The sequence below is a fragment of the Notechis scutatus genome, chromosome 3 (assembly GCF_049901735.1).
Source record: "Notechis scutatus isolate UNSWTSFEM ecotype Mainland chromosome 3, rNotScu1.2, whole genome shotgun sequence".
Classification (NCBI taxonomy): Eukaryota; Metazoa; Chordata; class Lepidosauria; order Squamata; family Elapidae; genus Notechis; species Notechis scutatus.
In genome coordinates this window covers 36,069,276-36,090,958 of record NC_142011.1, presented here as the reverse complement: position 1 = coordinate 36,090,958, position 21,683 = coordinate 36,069,276, and the positions used below count along the sequence as shown (strand labels likewise).

At 40.0% G+C, this 21,683-nt stretch overlaps 1 protein-coding gene across 8 annotated transcripts in view; it reads right to left on the bottom strand.

The window, feature by feature from the left end:
* PPFIA4 (PPFI scaffold protein A4) overlaps positions 1–21,683 on the bottom strand; it is a 111,148-nt gene that overhangs the window by 37,458 nt on the left and 52,007 nt on the right. For all 8 annotated transcript variants that reach the window (XM_087959515.1, XM_026680870.2, XM_087959519.1 and 5 more), the window contains 11 exons: positions 16,689–16,790; positions 14,776–14,940; positions 14,010–14,084; positions 11,785–11,886; positions 10,802–11,023; positions 10,071–10,217; positions 8,421–8,555; positions 5,911–5,994; positions 4,155–4,286; positions 1,905–1,967; positions 1,242–1,333 (listed from right to left, as the gene is read on the bottom strand). In XM_087959515.1, coding sequence (XP_087815641.1) covers positions 1,242–1,333; positions 1,905–1,967; positions 4,155–4,286; positions 5,911–5,994; positions 8,421–8,555; positions 10,071–10,217; positions 10,802–11,023; positions 11,785–11,886; positions 14,010–14,084; positions 14,776–14,940; positions 16,689–16,790 — 1,319 coding nt within the window. The remainder of the gene's footprint in view (positions 1–1,241; positions 1,334–1,904; positions 1,968–4,154; positions 4,287–5,910; positions 5,995–8,420; positions 8,556–10,070; positions 10,218–10,801; positions 11,024–11,784; positions 11,887–14,009; positions 14,085–14,775; positions 14,941–16,688; positions 16,791–21,683) is intronic.

Genomic DNA, 21,683 nt, shown 5'->3' with positions numbered 1-21,683 from the left:
GTCTAATATCCCTTCCCCAAGAGAAATCTGTTTGTATTTCTGTGTCTCTTGAGGTTATCCACACTCTACTGACACCATCCTTCTTGTCAAGTATTATTTGGCTACATAAAGGATATATGTTAAAAGTATTTGTTGTTAATATACAAGTTACTTCATAATTTAGTAAAAGTTTCACATGGTTTTCAAATCTCAAACCTGGCTCCCAAATTAATGGCATCTATAATGTCCTTCTTACATAAAAGAATATTCCCACTAATAATCAGGCTTAAAAAATAATTCTATTGAAAGAAAGAAAAAAGAACTATTTATTTTCCTTATCTGATAATCAAGATAACATAACCTTCTCCTATCTTGAATGGAATGCTATCTTAAACCAAATCAGACTCCAATTCATAAGAACAACAGCTTTTCCTTCAGGGTTTCAAGCAAGAGCCTCTTCCACGTGCCAGGAGTCAGTCTGAGTTGCAAACTATACATTTATTTTGTCATTGAAAAAAATAGCACTTTTCTGCCAGTAAATGAATCATCATGAGGTTGACCTCCTTGTTGTGTTCCAAAGAGTTTGAGAGGTGCTTAAGAGGAGATGACTAGCTTACTGGCATTGTGTTCTTTGATGTGCTGTCCCTGAACCCAGTCCTTCCCCTCTGCCCATAATAATTATTTTGGGGAAAGTGAGTTTTTCTTCCCACCTTTAAACAGAAAAGTACACAAAGAAATAAAATTATGAATTATTCCTTTGTTCTCTCAAGTATGCAAGATTCTAGTCGTGATTAAAAAACAAACCTATGAGTTCAGAACTTACCAATAAAATCCAAAAGTACAAGAGACTATTATAAAATGCATGCTGCTGTGAAGCAACCACTAAATAAGTAGAAAATATGAATTTGAACTGCCTTATATAAAGACAATTTGTGACTCAGTTGAATCCAGGTAGCCTTTTTCCTTCTGAGACACAAAAATAATACAGCATCTATCACAATAACTATGGACGTAATAAAGGGGAACAGTCTCTATTGAATAACAAGTTTTTTTTCCAATGTTTGAATGAACACAACTGTCTCTGATCTTTTAATTCAGTGTGGAAAAACTCAAAAAGGTGCAAGAAACTTCCTACAGGTTTTTCAACAGACTTAATTATTATTCTAGAAAGAATCTTAGGTAAAGTTGTTCCTCACAAAAGTATTCAAGAGATTAATTTCTGAAAGCGTTGATAAAACAAAAAAAGAAATGACTGTTCTCACCTGGTATGTATACTGTCAAGTAAAGGTCCACTTCTTGCCTTTAACTGGTCAATTTCTAGTCTCAACCTGTCAATTTCATCAGACAGTCTCCTCTGTTCAGAATGAAAGCAGAAATTGTTTCTCTACAATCTCTAGTCAATTATAATTAACCTTCAAAATGAATGCATTTGTGAAGTTAAAATGCATACAAGCAAATAACAATGAAACAAAGCAAGAAATAGAAAAATACTAGTACAAAGAGACAAGATAGAAGGGACATTTCTGAAGTGCTATCCAAAAAAGCTGAGACTCTGCCAGAAAATATTATTTCACAGAAGAATCTATAACTATGGTAAACAGAATAAACCTCATATATGTGACCTGTTTATCTAAATTTGTATTAAATGTAAGCCTAAGCAATATATTTTCTAAATTACGACTTTGTACTTAATTTACCTATGGTTCATTTTCATATGTATGGCAGTTGGAATTATGGTTTTCTAATCAGAAAAAGAAACATTAGGTGCTTCATTATACAACAGTTACATTCACTGTTGGTTATTACTATGTAAACTATTAGCCATGCCAGTATGATTATTTGATATCTATCTTTTGAAGACCTCAAAAGTAATTTTGATAAATATGTCTGGTACTTCTTACACAAGGTTTAGTAATAGCATTTACCTTGTCATGCTGCTGCTCTTCAATCTGTTTTTGAGTATTTTCCAATTCTTGCAACAATGTGTTCTTAAAAACCAAAAGACAAATAGTTAGAAACATATGGGGCCTGAGATAAGATCATGGAAGTTATGCCCATCAAAATAAATTATTTATTTTATCATAATTATTAAAACAAATAATTAATAAGGTACAAGACTCAAACTGGATTGGGAATAACACTAGTTACACTAAGAGGAAAAATATCACAGAAAAAATATTACACATAACAGACATTGAAGAAAAGATGATTCTTCTTAGATTATCATAGACATGGTCAAAGAGTAAAAATCTCTCTCTTTTCCCTGCCTGATCCCAATTCAGTCCCATTTCCATTATTTTACTTAATTACTTGTCAAACTCTTATAGGGCACAATAACCATAGGGCAAATGGAAATATTATAAATATTTAATGAAAATGGACCAGAAATCTTTTCCATGGTACCGTACAGGAATAATATTTGCCAGTTATAATAGAGCTGTAGCAATTACACATCATTTATAATGTATAATTCTTTGTTTATCTTCATGAATTGCTAGAAAAATTATTGGAAAAAAACTACAGTACACGTTTTCAAATATAATCTGAAAGTGAAGTATCTTTGGGTTTTTAAGTATATTTAATAGCATCACTGAAGTTATCAGGGAGGGGGATGCCAAAACCATTTAAACTTTGCGGTGTCAAATATAAAACAACAAGTTTCTTAAAACTTGACAGCATTTGAAGATAATTATTTCTTAGATGGGCAACAACTGGATTTTCAGTCCAGAAAGGACTCCCTGAATTTACAAAATATCATTTATATATGGAAGTAATGCAGTTAAAATGATATTGTTATTCAGCACTGATATAAATGAAAAAAGTAAGTAGTAATGGCACAAGAATGCCATTACATTTAGGCTCATTCACTAGAGAGGAGGATTTTGTTATAAATGGTACTGATTGCCATTGTTCTTTGTGATCCTTGAAGATGGCACTCCCTGAGCAAAGAAATGTGAAGACAGCCTAGTCCACCAGATCTAACTGGATGGACAGATACTACTGCTAGTTGTGCAGATACTTTAAGGGTGACAACCTTCAATTGCACCCAGAATTCAACTGGCTACAATGCAGCTTGCCTAGTAATAGTGTTACATGGGTGAATCAAGATACATCTGTAATGATTATTTTGTAATCATGTGCATATTTATTTAGTAGGACTACCTCTTCACAAAAGTCAACCAATTTGCATTTAATCAAAAGTACCTTTCTTGTCCATGAACTCTCAACTGCATCTCAAGCAACCTAAATCTGGCTTTTTGATAGTGTATATGTGTCACACACATACATATACATGCACAGAGAAAGACATGATAAGTTTCTCAGAAATTCAAGATGTGAATGTGGCTCGATGAACTAAAGGGATTTCAAAAAAACTTAAAAAGCCAGAATTCGATTCCATATTTATTGCAGCAGCAATTTAAATCATACTTTCATCGTTCATAATTCATGATAAGAACAAAGAGAAAACCCCCAGAAAGAAGTCAAAGTCTTATAAAAACCAAGGCAGCAAAGAATCAACCACTCTAGCCAACCTACTCCCATGCTCTATTGCACGGCAGCACTAATACATTTCTAATATCCCTTCTACATAAATCACTGGCTTGGAAAGCAGCTGCTACACTTACTACAGGTAGTTCTTGACTTACAACCACAATTGAGCCCAAAATTTCTGTTGTTAGTGAGACATTTGTTAAGTGAGTTTTGCCCCATATTATGATCTTTCTTGCCATAATTGTTAAGTGAATCACTGTGGTTGATAAGTTAGTAACCTGACTGTTAAGTGAATCTGGCTTTCCCATTGACTTCACTTGTCAGAAGGTTGCAAAAGGTGATCACATAATCTTGGGATACAGCAATGGTCATAAGTATGAACCAGCTGCCAAGCATCTGAATTTTGATCACACGATCATGAGGATGCTGCAAAGGCTGTAACTGTGAAAAATGGTCAAAAGTCACATTTTTCAGTGCCATTGTAACTTTGAATGGTCACTAAATGAACTGCTGTAAGTCAAGGACTACTTGTATTCAAAACATCAGTGATATGACCCATCAAATGTCTTAGCTTCTTTTTTTAAGGTGGATTTTTGAGGTTATGAACATTCCAGTACCATCTTGTTATCAGTAAAATTAATTTTCCTATTTGAATATAAATAATAAAAAGATCTGCACTATACCTTTTCTTCAAGGGCTGCCATTCTTTCTTTAAGATGAAGCTGAAGTCTTTCATTGGATTCACTCAGCAGCCTGTCCACAGTATCAGAGAGTCTCTTGTTATGTTCCTCGTTCATTTTCTCCCGTTGACGGGCCTGGGGGGGATATATCAAGATCAGCCAAATATTCCCAAGCAGTTTGCTCTGAGACTGCATTAAAATTAGCCTTAATGATTCATGAAAACAGAAATTACTATTTCACTATAACTAGCCCATTATAATGTAAGAAAATATTTACAACAATGTCAAGGTCCTTTTATTGACTGGAAAATGCTAAAAGAGAACTACCCACTTATTTTAGTTACTCTTCATAGGATTTAGCCCAAAGCCTTTTCACATGATTGTGTTTTTCTTTACTCCCTTTCCAGTTCTTCAGTATCCATCTTGTATTATGGCCATCAAAACTAGATACAGTATTCCAGATGCAGTCTGACTAGGTCATCATAGACCAGAAGTAACCTGTGTCACGATCTCAATATTATTGATTCAGGCCAAGACTGCAACTTCTGCTTGCTCATGCTTTATCTGTGGCGCACACCCTACAGGACAACCAGATCTTTCTCCTGAGTACTACTACCAACCTGAGTTCAGCCTTTCTTGTACCTGTGCATCTGGGTGTTTTTTTCCTAAATGCAGAACCTTACAGTTATTGCCATTGAACAGCATTTTGCTGGATAGGGCCCAAAGTTTAAATCTATCAAGATCCCTTTGAACCCTTAAGCTATCTTCTATGTTGTTAGCAGCCCTCCTAGCTTTGTGTCACTTGCAAATTTGACAAGTATTGCCTGTATCTTTTCTTCTAAATTATTTATAAAAATGTTGTTCCTTTCTAAGTTCTTGCAAACCCCTGCTGGATTAGCTTTTCTTTTTAGGATTTTCCCAGGTACCAATGACAAATTGAGTGGTCCACTTTTCCCTTTCTTTAAAACAGGGAAACAATGTTAACTCTACTCAGTCTTCAGACCTGTATTCTATATGAAGGGCCTTAACATGACATCTCAGGAGTAAGACAGATCACTTTGATCAGAGGTAGAAACAGGGAAAGGGGAATGCAGAAATAGGGTTCAGACAGAAAAGTCATCACAAATGGGACCATCTGATATTATAACATTAAATTAATTAAATTAAATCAAGAAGTGAAGCTAATTATTTAGATAACTATACCTAACACAACTATACTACATTTGCATATAGTAAACATGAAGTTGAAGTGATTTCTTCTATTGCTTCAGTGCCACAGATTTAACTACATTTTAACAACCTATCACTTAACCATATCATAAGAGTGTGACTGAAGATGTAAAACAACCGCGTGGGATCCCAAAGGTGCTTTTTCAAGAGGCAACTAGACTTTCTGGTTTTTCTTTGAAGCTGTCTGCAAGGAGTATAAATCCTTCCATTCCCCATTATCCAGTCAGAGCTGAAGAAGCTTCTTGCATGCAAAGCGAAATGTCTTCAGAGAAAAACAAGAAAGCCTGGTTTCCTCTTTAAAAAGCACCTTTGGGACAACCATGACCTGGATGGCTGAGAATCTCCATAGACAACCAGGTGGGATATCCTTTCTCAAGAATATCCATGTGATACCACATTTGTAAAAAATCCCAACACATTAATATCATAGAAGAAAACATAACAAGTAACACCAAGTTACCATTTTCAATTTGACAATATTCTGACCTGAAATAAAATAAAGCTACATTTTCTGGAGAAAAGAACTTACCCTTCCCAGTTCTTGGTTCTTCTCCTCCAACTGAGTTTCTAGTTGCCGCAGTCGTTCTTCAATACTACCATGCCTTTCTTCAGCCTATATAGAAAAAGACATTCTCTAAAATGGTGGTTCCCAACCTCCTCAAGCAATGAATCTGAATCTGAATCCTACCAAAGTAAAAACAAAACACTGGCTTTTTAAAGAATATTTCTATATTTATAAGTCTTCTGTTATTGGTTGTTGTTTTAACTACATGAAAAATTGTTCTTAACAATAATTTGTACAATTATAATTGTAAAGCAAACTGATAATAAATACTTTCATTTTAGCCTGTGGTTATATCTTAGTGATTGGTATCTCAAGTAAAAAAAAAATCTAATATTTACTTTCATTAGAGTAAGACATTTTGATCATATTCTGAGACTCTCTTTATTGTACTCCAGTGATATCTGTTTCAGTCCAGATATAATATCTGCACAACCCTAATCTAGCAAGTACTGAAATGTATACTTCACTGATGACTCAAAAGATTAATCTTTCTCCAATAAACAGCTTCTTTTAGCTCATTTCATTGGCGGTGGCAACTAGAAGTTGGGAAGACCATAATGCTAAAACAGGAGATGGATTGGTTGTCCTTCTATTAGTCTCTCTCATCTTCTCCCATGCATTGATTTAAATTACAGGTAGCTCTCAGTGTATGACCACAATTAAGCCTAAAATTTCTGATGTTAAACAAGATGATTGTTAAGTGAATTTTGTTCCGTTTTATGACTTTTCTTGCCATAAGTGAATCACTGCAGGATTAAGTTAGTAACATGGTTGTTAAGTGAATCTGGCTTCCCCATTGATTTTTCTTCTCAGAAGATTGCAAAAGGTTTAAACATGACCTTGAGACACTGCAACTGTCATAAATATGAGTCAGTTGCCACGCATCTGAATTTTGATCGCATGACCTTGGTGAGGCTACAACAATTGTAAATATGAAAAATGGTCATTAGTTACTTTTTGCAGTGCCTTTGTAACTTCAAACAGTCTCTAAATGAACTGTTGTAAGTTGAGGACTACCTGTAAATTAATCCTATCCTATCCAGGGGCTACCTGTATACCATCAATGGTACAAACATTACCTGTTACAAAATACTGCTCGAAGGAATTTAGGAATCAGCTGTGGAAATGCAGGTTGCTAAAAATGGAGAAGACTTGTTCTTATATACAGTGTTGACAAACCTTTTCGGCACCAAGCACCAAAATGGGAGTGCATATATGCGCGGGGCAGCACCGGAAACCAAAGAGCAGCTCCCTGGCACATACGTGCAGGAGTGTTTGAAAGAGAGCTTCTGTTTTTCAGTGCATGCATGCACGCCAGCCAGCTGGTCTTTGCACGCACATGCATGCCAAAAACCAGAAAACCAGTTGGCCAGGAAACTGGAAGCTCAGCTTCCCAGCACACGCATGCGTGCTGGAAAGCTACTCTCCCAGTTTCTGGAGCTCCTGCGCATGCGAAGACCAGCTGGAATGCACACCGGAACTTAGAAAAGCAACAGGCGATGGCCCTCCATGCCATTTCCGGCATGCATGCCATAGGTTTGCCATCACGGTTATATAAGTTTACATTTATATACCATATAGGTTTAACTAAGCATCTGGTATATAACCAATGTGGATTTACTCTTGTAAAATATTTGGAAAGGCAGCAAATTATTCTCTGAGAGATTCTAGAAATAGAACCTCTCAACCTCAGGCCACAGACATGAGTTCCTTCTTGAATTCATTACTTTATGGTTAGAAAGCTATTTGAACCGCACAGCACATATTTCTTGGCTAGTTCTGGTTTATATCAAGCTAGTAAATATATTTCATTCAAGAAGTATATAAAATGCTCCCATCTGATTCCTTAAATGCATCTGTGTACAAATAACAGACTTAATAGCAATACCATAGTCTTGGTAAATGGATCTTAATCCCAAAACTAAAATAAACACACAAAGTATCTGACAATTTAATGGGATAAAGCATCCTTGGACAGCAGTTACTGCCCTCCAATTCTGTGTGCATTAAATAGTAAAGCCCCTAGTATAATCCATTGAAAGGTTGAGCACAACCAATCTTACCTAAATACCAGCATAGGAGGCAGCTATACACAAATTGAATATAAACTGGATTTCTCAATCAGTTCCAAAATTATAACTCAAAATAACTCAATCCAGTGCTTCAGAGCTATTCAGAGCCTCAGCTTTTCTGATTTGGATAGCATCAACTATTTGAATCGTATTAGAGCTTAACTGTACATCGCTAGTAGCTACTTCTTAGGATAATTATGTCCCTAAGAGAACTTTATGCTAGTCCACTTGATGATGCTGAGCTTTTCGCTTTTTCTTTTAAAAAGCCAGTTTTTAGAAGTAGGTTCATGACCTTTTCCCAACTTGTTTTCCATCCCAAGAAAGTCATATGGCCTGGACAGATGCCAAACCATCGAATATCCTAGGTTTTATTGAAAGCTCACGACAGTCCTGTCTACTTGCCTTGGTAAGAGCTGCTATTCTTTGAGCTAGCTCAGCTTCCACCTCAGGCAAAGTCTCAGCTTTCCTCATTGTCTGCTGCAGTTTCTGCTCCGCCAGCTCCAGAAGCTCCTGAAGATGCCTGGCCTTCTCTTCACACTGTGGAATGATGCAGAATGGCAGCAATGTATACCAGGAGCCAGAAATGCTAAGGATATTTCCAAACAATGTCAGAGCTCTGTACTCTAATAATGCATGTATTCCAACCAGAATCAGTTTTCTTTACACCTGCTTTTGATTCTGATTTTTAAAAAGCTGAATATCAACATTTACTGCTACAGGATTGCAGAATATTTACATTATGTTAATTAGAACATATTTTACACCTGTATAAAGTGTTCTGAATTGAAACACTCTGACTCCAAAATGCCATGTCTCTATTCTAACTATGTAAGACAATTATTTAAAATGAAAAATAGACTGCTCTGAGCATTTTACATCATTGAACCTGAAACAATGTTTTGTATTTGAAACAGAAATGTTCTCAGCTTAAAACATCTCTAAAATGCTCAAAATGGAATGTTTTGACTCAGAATATTTCAAAATCAAAACATTTTGCACAGCTCTACTAATTTTATATATTATAAAGTTTCTTCATAAATATTTTATTGGATTTATTTGCCACTCAGAAAGTTTTCATAATGTAAGTTTATTAAATATGTTCCCAAATAAATAAATAAAATCTTAAGCACAGCAGCAAATCCATACAAATATTTTAAAATTACAATCTTGTATTTTAACACTCTGAATATTAAACCACTAAGGTCAGAGGTGATATTCAGCAGTTCTGGAGAACCAGTAGCGGAAATTTTGAGTAGTTCAAAGAATCGGCAAATACCACCTCTGACTGGCTCCGCCCCCATCTATTCTCTGCCTCCCGAGTCCCAGATGATTGGCTGGGTCTTCTTTTGTTGCCCTGCACAGGAGAATGAAGCTGGAAAGCGGGTTAGTGGGTTGGGGTGGGAATGGAGATTTTACAGTGTCCTTCCCCTGCCACGCCCACCAAGCCATGCCACGCCCACCAAGCCATGCCCACAGAACTGGTAGTAAAACTTTTTGAATCCCATCACTGACTAAGGTAAATGGATTTGGGGCCTGTACAAAACCAAATTTAATATTAGGTATTGCTTGGAACCAGTACATAAAGATTGGGTTCTCCCACATGAATCAACATAATACGCCATTTTTTAAACGTTCCACACTTTCAATTGCGATGCCCCATTTGTGAAAAGATTGCATGGTACCCTAATTTAATAGCCAAAGAATCGCTGGCAAAGACAAGGCTTTAAACATTTTTTACTCAAAGAAAGTTGTCTATTAATTTTAACTGTCTTTACATTTAAACATTATTTTAAAATTCTGTAGTTTTATTACAGGTTTGTGTGCAAGAATAGCCAAGCTCTATCATTCACTTGAACAGCGGGTACAGTACTAGTCATGAAGGCTAAGTAGTAGTGCTTCTGGGAAAGAATCATCTCAACAAGAAGAGTATCTAGGAAGAAAGTTCTGCTAAGGAGCCAAAATGGGCCTTCAAAAATAGAGCACATCATCCATGAAGCTCTCTATCAGACTGACACGGGCATTTCATTTGCCGTGACATTTAAACCCCATTACCTGACGATGGAGAGAGTCTTTATTGGCAAGCTCATTCTCCAACTTGTCATTAAGGTCATGAATGGAAGTTGCTTCTCTCTGGGCTGCCAGATAGCGTTTCTCTAGGGTGGTTATTCTCTCCTCCATGTCTTCTTTTTGTGCCAAAGCCTGGGAAAGGAAATATTAACAATGCAGGTTTACTTCCACAATAGAGTCTAAGATAGTCTAGTTCCATTGTAAACCAGATTCATTTTCCCACTGTTGTAATTGGAAGATGGGCAACAAGTACTGGAAAACTCCATCACAGTTAAATCCTCTGATACCTGACAGCAAATTATATTCTACACATCATTTGCAGCTGTAGAACATCTGTACAATACTGACTGGTGCCTTTCACTATCTGTCAAATGTATTATCATAGTGGCTTCAAGAATCAGAGAGAGATTAACAAGGAAGAGGGGCTGGTAGGGGGGAAAAAATGTAACCTGGATTTTCAAGAACTTGCACTAAATATATAAGAAACCTGCCGAGCTTTTTCAAGAATTTTAACAGAATATTCTAAACTAAATTACCTTTCTGGAAGGATTTAGAATAATTTTATAATTTATTACTATATAACTAAACCCATTTCTTTAGGTACTTCAATAAACTCAGGATTCAGTCTAAGTAGAAAAACTGAATTATTTTAAATTGATTTAGAAGAGGGTTTTTTGTATGCCATCATTTTCACAACTGGAATTTAGCACTCTGACCTCTCGTAGGTCCCTCTGGTACTTGCTGCTCATTTCTTCAGATTTGATGAGGTCCCTCCTGGCTGTGCTTAGATCTTCCTCAAGCTCAGAAACACTGGCAGCCAGACCGGCTAACCGTTCTTTAGCTTGTGCTAGTTCAAAGTTTTGTTTCTCTAGAAGCTCCTGCAATTCCACAATCTGACTTGCCCCATCATCTGGGTGTATAGAGCCATTAGGGAGTCTCTGTCAAGTAACATAGAAAAAGATTCCAACTTTTCATATCAATAGAGAATAGATAAATTAGAACAAGGGTCATTGTATGTTTTTAAAATCTACTCAATAAGACAAGTGCCAGGGTATCAATAATTCTTTTTATGTATAAACCACATAATAAGGTGGGTTTTTTCTTCCATTCAATTGTGTCTGATTCTCAGAGGCTGCCTAAACAAGTTCCTGCAGTGTTCTTGGCAAGGTTTTCAAGGTTTGCCATTGCCTACTTCCTAGGGCTGCGAGAAAGACTAGCCCATGAGGGTCACCCCAATGGTTTTGTGCCTAAGATAAAACTAGAACTCACAGTTTCCTGGTTTCTAGAGTGATTCCTTAACCACTACACCAAGCTGGCTCTACATAAGTGTATAGCTCTGCACAATATACCTTCTGAAAATAAGATGTCTTAAATCAGATGAAATCTTAGAACACGGGTGTCAAACTCGCCTTGTCACGTTGCTTCGTGATGTTTTCCCCCTTTGTGGAGCTGGGGTGGGCATGGCCTGCATGTGATGCAACCAGCCCGTAGGCTGCCAGTTTGACACCCCTGTCTTAGAATAACTGGAAAACTGTTCAATCAGTCTATTTCAAAATTTTAGAAACAGCAAGGAAAACACAAAATTTGCCTAAAGGCTAAGGAGTCCCATGGAACATAATTGTCTGACTCAGAATTGCAGACATAAAGTATTTCAATTGTATCTTGGCTATTATCCAATTCCCAGAAAGTTGCCTCTTACCTTCCAAAGTACTTTTTGTCCAGATTCTTTGCCCTCAGTCCTTTTTTCATCTTCCCCTACAGGTGCTTCCCTTTGGGAAGATCCTTGCTGAAGAGCATTTACCTGGAAAATACATATTCAGTAGAATTAACAGTTCTCATAAACATGGGGAAAAAATGCAAAGCACTTCTATAGAACAAGGGATTTAGAATACTTCTGACAGTTAAACTGATATTTTCACAGCTTTCAAAGGAGGCGCACCTACTTTTCACTTACGACAAATTATTGGAAAGAAAAAGCCACATCTAATAAATTATTTTGTGCAGTTTAAACTTCATGATATAATAAAAGCATGCACGTATTTAACTAATCTTACTCATTACATTGCTGCCATCTGTTCTATCATTTGCTTTTTTTTTTCTTTCCTTCCTTGGATATGACATCGTCTAGATATTATTTATTTTATTTGCACTCCATCTGTATTATTATTACAAATAACTCAAGGTGGCAAATTTATCAAACACCCCTTCTTCCTCCTATTTTCCCCACAACAACAACCTTGAGAGGAAGTTTGTGCTGAGAGACAGTGACTGGCCCAAAGGCATCCAGCTGGCTTTCATAGCTAAGGTGGGACTTCAGCTCATGGTCTCCTGCTTTCTAGCCTAGTGCCTTAACCACTAGACCAAACTGGCTCTCTGTTACAATAAAGACAGGCCACTTTGCATTTTACACTGGGCTTTGTTGCTCTATGTCAGGGGTGGGCAAACTTTTTTTGGCTCGGGGCCGCATTGACTTTTAAAATTTGACAGACGGGCCGGGTCAGCACAAGATATTTTGGGAATCGCCCCCTTCCCCCTTCTCCTCCTTCCCCTCCCCTCGGAGGCTCCCCTCCCTCGGAGGCCCTCTGAGTCAGGAGTTGCTACCGCCGGCGCGGCTCGCTGCGCTCCAGTCCTGCGTTGCCTCGGGAAGGGAAAGGCAAAAAGGAAGAGCCGCGGCGGTGCTTTGCAACGGGAGCAGTGGCACCGGAGGCTCAGGCTCAGCGGCTCCTGGTTTTGCCTTTTCCTTCCCAAGGCAACGCAGGACTGGAGCTGCACGGAGCTGCGCCGGCGGTAGCAACTCCTGACAGCGCCAGCCGGACACCTGAGCGGAGCCCGGGCGAAACTGCCTCTTGCTGCTGCCGGAGCACCGCCGGTCGCCTCCTCCAAGCAGCCTGTCCGCCCACCGGGCTTCCTCTGCCGCGCGGCTCGGGGCCAGGCGCAAGCGCCCGCAAGTTAAAAGGAAGCCGAAAGTTGCTGGGAAGTTGCTCGGGTGCTGGGAGCAGGCTTTTAAAGTGCCGCCCGGAGCAAAGTTTAAGCAGCCCGCCCACCCGCCGGGCAGAACCCTTCCTGCTCCTCGGCGGGAAGACGCTCCAGCCTGCAAACTTTGCCTTTGCAAAGTTTAAGCCTGGAAGCCCGGAAACCCAAGCAACTTCCCAGCAACTTTCGGCTTCCTTTAACTCGCGGGCGCTCGCGCCTGGCGGAGGGGAAGCCCGGAGCCTCCTCCAAGCAGCCTGCCCGCCCGCCCGCCGGGCTTCCCTTCCACCGCGTGGCTCGGGGCCAGGCACGGCGCCCGCGAGTTAAAAGGAAGCCGAAAGTTGCTGGGAAGTTGCTCGGGTGCTGGGAGCAGCCTTTTAAAGTGCCGCCCGAGCAGGACCGCCGAGCCGGGAACGGGGCACCAAGGCAGGGCAAAGCTCCACCAGCAGCGGCCTAGCTTTAGGTGGCTCCAGCAGCCCGCCCCACCCGCCGGGTGGAACCCTTCCCGCTCCTCGGCGGGAAGACGCTCCAGCCTGCAAGCTTTGCCTTTGCAAAGTTTAAGCCTGGAAGCCCCGGAAAAAAAGGGGATCGGCGGGGACTCACCTTCGGAGAGGTCGTACTCAAGGTGATTTCGAACTCCCAGCCGAGGCCTTTGCAAATTTCTTTTCTTTCCTACCCCTAGATCGCTCCGCTGTTTTGCAGCTTTGGGGCCACGCAGCACAGGGCAATTACGCCACGCCCAGCGATTTTTTTCAGGGGCGGGCCGGATTGGACAGACCAATGGCAGCGATTTTTTTCAGGGGGGGCCGCATTGGACAGACCAACGGGCCGGATGTGGCCCGCGGGCCGTAGTTTGCCCATCCCTGCTCTATGTGCTTGTGGTAAACAGAACTGACAAATTATTTGAGAAACATTCCTATGAAATCTGGGATAGAAAATGAAATGTATATTTACTTGCTGGTGGGCACTGGACAGCTGTTCTTCTAGTGTTGCTACTCGTTCCAGTGCTGCTCTCAGGCGTTCTCTTACCTGAAAATAGAGAGTTTTCTTGCAATTTATTGGACTAAGGTGCCAGATTTAAGAACACCTAGCACCTGAAACTCCCTTTCATAACGCAAACAGTTTAATGAGATTACTCTCCTCTCAAATTATTTGCCAGAAGGGTGTAGAACTGTCAGCAATAGGAGCCTGGATCTCATTTAAATAACAGAATGCTCTTGCGGGAGATTATGATCTTTCATATAATGACTTGGTCTGCATGTGGAAAGAGTACTCTCTGTAAGCATAAACAGAAGATGATTTCAGAAAGTTGTCTACATTAGTATTTTTCAACTTCAGGAACTTTAACACGTTTGGACCAACTCCCAGAATCATCTAGTCAGCATTCTGCAAATTGAAATACAAAATTGAATTAGAGTGGAAGCGTACTGCTGGAATAGCCCTTTAGAAGAGCACTTGTACAAATTCAGTTTTGACAGTAGCTTCCTGGACTGTAAAGCAATAATATTTGAGAATTTTCTTCAAAGGGCAAAACCTTTTAATATGGAAATCATTTAGTGGAAGGATCAAAAGATACAAGAGAGTTCTAAAGAAGTGCTGAGCCAAAGCAATACTAGAGATCATCACAACTTTGTTACTTAAAAAGATTATGAGATAAAAACAGATGGCTTTATTAAAGCTAACCTTTCTCCAACAAAACTAACCACTTTGTAAGTCTCACCTTCTCATCCAATGCTTTATGATGTTCAAATAAAGACTTCAGGGCCTTCAGAACTTCAACCTCACTGGAGACACCTGACGGAGACTGAGCTTGCCGCTTTACTACTGTCATCCTCAGAGAGCGTTCATGCCTTGAGACCAGGCACTCCAAGTGCTCCAACAAAAGCTGAAAATTAAACAGCAGCTCCAGTTATTCTTTATGTAAGTTACCGTAAGCAAGATAAAGCCTTCGGTCCTTGATTTGAACAATTACCAGGTTTAACTGCAAAGGCATTTTCTGCACCAGAAATATAGACATCAGACTAAGGCTGAATCTTAAAACCTAATAGGTAAGATTTTATGTATAAAAATAAATTAATAAACATACATACACTGAGAGATTGTTCACAGGAAATATAGCAGAGGAAGAGATAGGTAAGCTTTTATAAACTGTCCTTGGATTAATTCAGAAATTATTCTATTGTTGTTTAAAAATGTTTATTATAAGATGATTTATTAGATTGGGGTTCCCAAAATGAGAGTTGTAATGCTGTAAGATGGTCACAATCTACCAGGAACAGGGTTTTTTTAAAAAAAAGTTGATCAAGTTTGTACTGGCAAAGTGGGAGTAGTGTTAAAATTCACTCATACTTTGTCTTGGCAAGCTTACTTTTGTCTTGTGCAGCCAAAACTGAGACAAAAGCCCAATCTGAGTTTTGAGAGACGACTAAACCCCTGAGTCTAGCCATCTGTCAAAACCATTTGCCAATCATAACAGCACTGTGTCTGGCAGATGGTTTCCTGCTAATGTGGCATGTAGTAGTACATCCAAACTTTGAAGCATCTCTAAGTATAGAATTAGTGAAGTTCAATACTCAATTTCTCATTTAAAATTTCTAGCATTTCAAATAGAAAATGTATTGATGTATAGTTGAGAAAGCTAACCATCTTCCAGTAATGCTGAAAACAGTAAACCTAAGCAAAGAAAGTATGGTGAAAATTATGTATCTTTTGCCCAAGTTTGCTCTCAAAAGAATAATTACTTATATTCATGAAGGAATCATATAAATTAGCAACTTTTATTGACAGAACTTGGCTTTTCTTTATACTGCCTTTTTTCTGTTCAATTGTATCCAATTCTCAGAGACTACCAGGGCAAATCCCTGTAGTTTTCTTTCCAAAGCTTTTCAGCAGTGGTTTGCCATTATCTTCTTCCTAGGGCTGAGAGAGAGTAACCACCCCAAGGTCACCCAGGTGACTTTAAGGTGGAACCAGAACTCATGCTCTCCTGGTTTCTAGCCTATTCCCTTAATCACTGCACCAAACTAGCTCTCTGAGAGAGTGCCTTTAACAAATCCCTAATATTCTTTGCAGTGGTTTACAAATACCTGAAGGATTGTCACAGACAGAAGGGTATGAATTTATTCTCCATAACTGGACATGGTCCTAAATTGCCTCCGCAGGTATGAAAACCAAGCTATATTCTAAGAAATATAAAACAAGGCCAACATTCTATAGAATTTACCCTGAATTTAACAGAGATTATGTTAAACCCTGTCATAATCAAAAGAACAAGAGAACAGTAATATTAAATATTACTGAAGATGACAAATTCTACAAAAAGCTTTCAATCCTCTTAAAACTTAGGGCTGGGGAAAACTGCAAATTTTCTGTATAATTGTCTATTAGAGAGTCGGGGGAACCTTAGAGAAAGGCAGATCATGCTGTATCTCAATTAACCTAGATTGTTAATTCTAGGTTCAAAGGAAACCATATGATTTCTTTCCTTTTGTTTTAGAATGATGCACAAATCAGGCCATTATGGCATATTCAACAACTTATGATTAAGTTGAATGTTATCTGCAAATATAAATGTGGCTTTTGGATTAAGCTACCAACAGAACTTGTCCAGAGTAAAACTCATTTATTACTCACCCGCGTATTATTGCGTTCTGCTTTCAGCTCAGAGATTTCCTCTTCCCTTTCCAACAGCTGTTCTCGACATGCATTGAGTTCCCTGGTCAATGTTGCAAATTCCTGCAAGACAACCATAAACTCCACAATTGAGTTAGGTTTCTATAGATTTTGCCTAAATAAAAGTAATGCCATAAAAAAGGGAATTGCATCCCTATCCTTCCCTGCCTCCCTATCCTACCCAAGAAATCACAAAATATTTCAGTTACCCAAACTGGATTTATGTTACACAACTGATTATGAATTATAAAATCAGCTAAACAAAAAGCAGCCCCCCTTTTTTTTATTCTGACACTTATCAGCAGGTTTTTATACTTCACAAGGCATTCAAGTGTTCCAAAATTACATTTATTACTTTGGTGTAATCTGAAATGGCAGTAAGATTCCACTGCCACCAGTACCTCTGCCCTCAGTTTCTCTCCTATTTGAATTCAAGAAAATAAGAAACAGCAAGTAAAGTTTTTTCAGTCTGTTCATTTAAGACAATTACTAGTAAGTGCATTTTTGGTATTTAAAATATCTTGAGCCTTATATGCCAGCTCAAATTGCCATCTAATGTTTGGTAGCAGAACAAAACATAGCTTTGCTTGTTTGTTTTCCTACCAAGCAAGATTTGGATCAGCTTTCTGATTTTTGTGAATGGCTTACACTAGGGTTTCCTTTAATTTTATTCACATAATAAACCCAAGAGGTATTTTGAACTGAGAAAGGGTGTTGGTACTTACCTGATACACCCGTTCTCTGTGAGCTGTGAAGAGCATCCAGAAGTGGGAGGTGCTTCAGTCTCTTCTGGAAAGGCTGGGCTTAAAACTCCGGGACGCTCCTCCTCCTCCACGGGACACCTCCTCAGCGTCCCCCAGTTTTGCGAAGACTGAGTGCCAAAGTCCGGGACTCATCACCTAATCTAGATCCCTGACTGGAACGGAACCCCACCAGACAGAAAGAAATGGGTGGGGCTGGATGCTCTTCACAGCTCACAGAGAACGGGCATATCAGGTAAGTACCAACGCCCTTTCTCCCATGAGCTGTTCAGAGCATCCAGAAGTGGGACATACCAAAGCTTGGCCTGTCCTTAGGGAGGGACTCCGTCTGGATCGAAATCCACTCCTAAACTCTGTGGACCCTCTGCAGGACTCTTCTGCCAAATGAAGCGTCCGCTGAGGCATAGACATCAATTTTATAATTTCTGACAAAGGGCGATGGTGAAGCCCAAGTTGCCGCTCTGCAAATTTCATCTATGGAAGCCCGTGTGGCCCATGCTGCTGATGTTGCCGCACTCCTTGTTGAGTGGGCTGTAATGCCCTTAGGAACTGAGATGGACTGGCATTCGTAACTTTTAGCTATGGTGGCTCTCAACCATCTACCGATGGTCGTCGACGACACGTTTTGCCCTAAAGTGGATGGGTTGAAGGATAGGAATAGAGCCTCAGATTTTCGAAATGCCGCCGTGCGGTCTAGATAGATGCTTAAGGCCCTTCGAACGTCAAGTCGATGCCATTGATGCTCCAGTCTATGAGATGGTTTCGGACAAAAATTTGGAAGCACCAACTCCTGCGCTCTGTGGAAGGCTGAATTTACTTTAGGAGTGAATGATGGATCCAATCGGAGAATCACTCTGTCCGCATGAAACACGCACAGGTCCTTTCTCATTGACAATGCCGCCAATTCGGAAATCCTCCTTGCTGATGTGATTGCAATTAGGAAGGCCACCTTATATGTCAGGAATTGAAGACTAGCGGTTCTTAAAAGCTCGAACAGGCCAGTTGTAAGTACGGTTAACACCTTGTTGAGGTCCCAGGTGGGATAGTGGTGAATTACAGGAGGTCGTAAGTTTGCAGCACCCTTAAGAAAGCTGCGGACATGTGGATGGTGCGCTATGGAACGGAAGTCACCCCAGGCTATCACCGAGGCTAAAGCCGCCACCTATCTGCATAAAGTATTTGGAGATATGACTTTGGTCAACCCCTCCTGTAAAAAGTCCAATAATTGTCCTATTGATGGGGCAGTTGGGTCGATCTTAGACCCCTGGCACCAGCGACAGAAGGTGGACCACATGGCCTCATATATACGATTTGTTGAGGACCGTCTGGATGCTTGAATGGTGGCAATAGCATCCTCTGAAATCTGTTGGGCCCTTAAATGGCTCTGCTCAACCTCCATACGGCTAGACTGAGCCATTGTGGGTTCGGGTGAAGTATCGGCCCTTGGGAGAGGGAAACCTTCGATGGTGGAATTTTCCAAGGTTGTTCTCTCGACAGGTCCTGTAAGTCTGCGAACCACGTTCACCTGGGCCAGTAAGGGGCGACCAATATCAATTCCACTCGTTCCTCCAATAACTTCTGGATCAACCTGGGTATTACCAGGAGTGTAGGAAACGCATATAGAAGTCTGGGAGGCCACTGACATCGCAGCACATTGACGGCCTCCGCCCCCTGAGTCGGGTACCTTGAAATATACCGGGGCAATTGGGCGTTGAGAGGAGAGGCAAATAGATCAATCACCGGTTGCCCAAACCTCCGCACTGCTTCCTGGAAGACAGACGGGTATAGGCGCCACTCACAGGAATTTCCTTGACTAGCCTGCTTATCCAACGTCGGTCAGACAAGGGAAAGCTAAACCCAGGGAGAACGAAGTGGGAAGGTACTGCCCTGGTCCCCAAAAAGGGAAACCAGCGGGGAATGGCACCTGTGATACTTGAGCCAGCCATTGAAAAAGGCGGGAAGCCAGAATCTCCACTGCTAATGTCTGAGAAGTCTAACGAGCTGCTGCTGCTGAGGCTTTAACTTGCGAGTTAAATTCTCCTGTCAGACGAAACGGCAAGGTGAAGTGAGCCGCGGTTGTGAGCGCTCCACTACGATCGCAGAGAAGACGATCGGAAAGTTAGATAAGGTAATTGCCTGAGGCGGTCGCCTCAGGCTGCCCGCAGAGTGGCAGGCTCTGCTAGTTACAAAGAAACTGTTTTTAAACTGATTGAGGCAACCTAATAGAGGCACAAGCCTGAAAAAAGCCAAATTAAATGGGGAAGATTTTTACAAGCCAAAATAACCCAAGAGCAAACCTGAATCAGAAAACCGTTCCAGTCAGGGAGTGCACAACCTCTTACTACGAAGGCTGAGCTAAAACTGGGGGATGCTGAGGAGGTGTCCCATGGAGGAGGAGGAGCATCCCGGAGTTTTAAGCCCAGCCTTTCCAAAAGAGACTGAAGCACCTCCCACTTCTGGATGCTCTGAACAGCTCATGGGAGAATGGCTGCCTAACATTATTCCATGAGTTCTGAGCTTGAATCTGGGCATGTAAGACCTTAAGATGACTATAATTATTGTGCTACATGGATTCTGTGGAGTTAGAATAGTGTAAGCATTATTTTTCATTATTAAAGGGTGATATCCCATGAAAAGGAGAGGACAGCCCTGGTGTGAAAGATTGTACTTACAGGCCTGGTGGGATAGAAGGTGTTTCCACCCAAATGCATGGTTGACTGTATAGGGATATTCAGGTCTCCTACCCTCAACTGTCCTGCACGCTCCTACAATTTCTGGGCAAGAATCTGGGTAAGTATCGCCATTATCCATTTCATTCTAGAGAAAATCCTTCTCTGCACTGACTTGTTTGGAGAGGGCAGAAGTAGCAAACTGCTTTCTTTCCTTCATTTCTTGCTTAGCCAAGCAACCAGGCAAATGATAAAAGTTAAATTATCTATTGGAACAATTCAATAAGAAATGTAATGCTTTCTAATGATTAGCAAAATTAAGGTACTAAATGGAAGATAAAGCCAGAAAGAGAACAGGAAATAGGAGAAAATAACAATTGAGTTTGTAGGATTTTTCTGAGTAGCTGCTCCTCTAGACAGGAAATGTATATAGAGAATACATAAAACAAGGTACAGCTCAGATCATTTCCCATTAAACAAATTAAGGTTATAATTTGCATCAAGCTTTTACTACTTCTTAGATTGATATTGCATTTCCAATTTCCAGCTTCTGTGGAACTGTGGAGTGCTGCTTTTCTAGTTGTGAGCCCACTGGGAGAGATACTTTTCTTCCCATGAGAGGAAATCACAAAACCAAGACAAAATTGATTTTGCCATCACCATGCACACTCTGAAGGAAATCTTCTCACTACTGACTGTTTTTTTTTTAATGGCATCACTCTAGACTGACAGGTTAGATGTTGGTTTTTCTCTTACATCTAAACCCTTTGGGATGAGATTTTTTTCATCCCAAAGCATACCATGGTGGCCTCCCATTCAAATAGTAATAGCACTTAGACTTATATACCACTTCACAGTGCTTTACAGCCCTCTCTGAACTAATTACAGAGTCAGCATATTGCCTCCAACAATCTAGGTCCTCATTTTACCGACCTCAGAAGGGTGGAAGGCTGAATCAACCTTGAACCAGTGAGAATCAAATTGCTAGCCATCAGCAGAATTAGCCTGCAATATTGAATTCTAACCACTGCACCACCATGGCTCTGTCAAAAAATAAACTCTAAAACAGTTCTCAAATTTTAGCTTACAATTCATCTATACAATGCATATCATTCCAGTCTGAGTACTCTCCATGTCAATATTTTTCTCCCTTGGACCACAACATAAGAAAGTCTAGCACTGGGCAGAAATACTAGTTAGCTTTTAAACCCAGACAAGATCAAACAGGTGCTGTTACCTACCAAAATGAAAGAACCACAGTTCATAATTTATCATTTGCCTCTGAATGTTGGTGGCATTGTCCTGGGGAGAAGTGAGAGAATCAACAAATGATTGCGGCTGCCCTCTCTGACATACAATATTGTCTCTGACAATGCAAATCTACAGCTTCCCTTCAATGAACCTTTCACTACTATGAGACACTATATATTCTCTTTGGGAAGGTATTAATACATTGTATTTTCATAACATAGAGCATCTGAAATAGCTCAGAGTGCTCTTAATGGGCCATCTTTCCCAAATATTAA